Source organism: Sorex fumeus, unplaced genomic scaffold (assembly GCF_029834395.1).
Source record: "Sorex fumeus unplaced genomic scaffold, SorFum_2.1 ptg000036l, whole genome shotgun sequence".
Classification (NCBI taxonomy): domain Eukaryota; kingdom Metazoa; phylum Chordata; class Mammalia; order Eulipotyphla; family Soricidae; genus Sorex; species Sorex fumeus.
The window spans coordinates 6,236,016-6,238,615 of record NW_026606093.1 but is presented as its reverse complement, the minus strand read 5'-3'; the positions used below and the strand labels follow the sequence as shown (position 1 = coordinate 6,238,615).

Here is a 2,600-nt window from a genome sequence, read left to right as displayed (position 1 = left end):
TGACCAGCAGCATGCAAGGCAAGCGCTCTGACTTCCAAGATCTCTCCAGCCCCAAGAATTGTGTCTTTTAAAAGATCTATGGAAACATTTGCTTTTATTTTACTTGGCTGACCTAAAATGTAAGTTTTAGTCACCTGAAAACCAATTAAATGCGAGGGGAAGAAAATGATTTTAGTTAAGAAAAAGTCATTTATCTTCTTCCTCAATTTAATAATATAAGGTACCACAGCTGTAGCACTTCACACAATTCTTGAATAATGGAATAAGGTGTAATTATACATTGGAACCTGAGCATTAGCACAATGGGTACCCTTGTATGTGACCAAACCCAGATCAATTCCCAAAACCCCATATGGTCCCCTGAGTCAAGCAAAAAGTAATCCTGAGTGTAGAGCCAGGAGTAAGCCTTGACCACTGCAGAAATAAAACAAAATGTATGTAATTATACCTGGATAAGCTTGCACACACAAACACATACATTTATATAGGTGTGTGTTTACAAAAATTGTTCATTTTTGAGTCACCCCTGGTGGTGCTTAATGATTCCTCCTGGTTGTGCACTACAAAATCACTTGTTGGGCTTGGGGACCATATGGGGAAATTCCACCACCATTCCACCCTCCCACCACCATATTTTGAATGTTTCCATCAAAATCCTCAAACAGTACCCCAACCAGAACTGAAAAACTTTATTTTGTATTGATTGTTATTAATAATTTGCTTAAGAGATCCAAAAAAGTTTCCTTAGAGGAAAGTGTGTGAAGATTGCTGTATTTCATCCAGGAGCCATTATGCCCTTCTAAAAGAGATCACTAATATGATGTTAAATATTGAGCCTTCTGTGCTTATATATGTGAGTGTGTATACACACACACACACACACACACACACACACACATATATATATACTTTTATTTCACCTAAGATTGTTTGCTTTCTACTTTAAACCCCATCAAATATGCTGTGCTGCACTTGGTATATCGGTGGTATAAAGTAAGGGAGGTCGTGGTAGAGTGCTTCAAGAATTCTAAGCTTTAAAATGTAGTTATGCTGCAGATTCACTCATGAGTGAGGCTCGTCAGAGCCTGTGGAGAGCAGCCGTGAGCATCGCAGCAATTGTGTTCTAGAAGTCTTTGGCTGCTGGGGCTCTGCTGGGGTAGGTCAGGGAACTCACCCATCCTTCGCCAGGTTGCCCTTGATGAAACAGCCTGGTGTGGTGTCCAGAGGCATCTCGATAGCATATCTATTTTTATTTGTTTGTCCCCAAATCTGCAACAGTTCAGGAATTTTTAAAAAAACATATGCAGAATGTCTTCATGCTATATCTTGTCCCTTTGGGTTCAATGACAAATGATAAAAGCTGCAAAAGTATTGTTACACTTCACATCAAAGAAGACTCCCAGAAGGCTGGAATTATTCTAGAATTTTATTGTGGGTGACCACATCAGTGTTCAGAGACTATTCCTGCCTCTGGACTCAGGAGTGACCCCTGGCAGTGCTCAGGACACCATTATTTGGTACAGTAGTGGGGTGTTAGAATCAGGGTTGTGGCACTCCCACCCTACCCTGTGTCTCTGCCTCAGTCTCTTCTAGACCACTACACAGACAGCCTGCAGCAGGGACACGTGAAGGAAGTCATCAGCCACTTCCCGATGCAGTCCAGGTGGAAGACGTGCTTGCAGGGCAAAGCCCGAATGCGGTCTCCATCCACAAAGTCCAGCAAGCAGATGGCACAGTCCTTGGTCTTTCCCGCTGTAGCTTCTCCGGACACGTATTCGCTAACAGGAAAACAGTGCGGGCACCTGAATCGTTGGGCTATATCGAATTCTGTCATACTCTGGGGGGCTGCTGGCAGGTCTCTCAGGAGATTCTCGTCCAGGCTTGGGATCGTCTCCGATGAAAGCTCACTGGACAGAGACTCACTCTCAGAGATGTCAGCGGAGGTGGAGGTATTGAGGCAGTTCCCCATCCTTGGCACCAGAATGCAGATCTGCTCAGTCTTCTGAAAATCTTGAGAATCAGACACTCCACCTTCCAGAAAAAGGTGATAGTTAGTAAAATGGATTCTATAACATTCTATAAGGCAGATTTCATCTCTAGATTGGTTACAGTCCCCCTCTCCCAATAGCACTGCTGGTTTGGGATAATTTACCTGTTTTTGAAATGCCCTGAGCAGAGACTCAGAGCTCTAGGAACCGAACACAACAGCATGGCCTGAGAGGAGTCACCTAGTGTGTCAACGTTGGTGTGTTCTTCCCAAGCACAAATTTTCTAATTTGATTGTCTTGGGGAGGACATACCACATCTATGTTTTGGCCACAAGACAGGACTGCAGGGCTCCCCCTTGTGAGTCTTTGGGGTGGGGGGGGGCATGTGGTGCCAGAACTTGGGCCTAGAGCTCTGTCTGCAGAGCACGAGCTGCAGCCTGTGAACTGTCCCCCCAGCACTGGGTTCCAGATTCGAGCTCTCATGGCAGCTTCACAGGGCCTTGCACCAGACTGATAAATTCTATGGGATTTTTCCAGGAAGATCCCTACTATACCCCTTGGTACTTAAGGCCTCAACAAGGTAGACAAGGTAGAGAATTTATCCTACATTTA

At 44.5% G+C, this 2,600-nt stretch overlaps 1 protein-coding gene across 1 annotated transcript; it reads right to left on the bottom strand.

Annotated features, from left to right (window-relative positions):
- Positions 1-1,597: 1,597 nt before the first annotated feature.
- LOC130027123 (RING finger protein 11-like) lies at positions 1,598-1,969 on the bottom strand. The gene has a single exon (XM_056117773.1). The coding sequence runs from the start codon at positions 1,967-1,969 to the stop codon at positions 1,598-1,600; it is 372 nt and encodes a 123-aa protein (XP_055973748.1).
- Between the last annotated feature and the right edge of the window lie 631 nt (positions 1,970-2,600).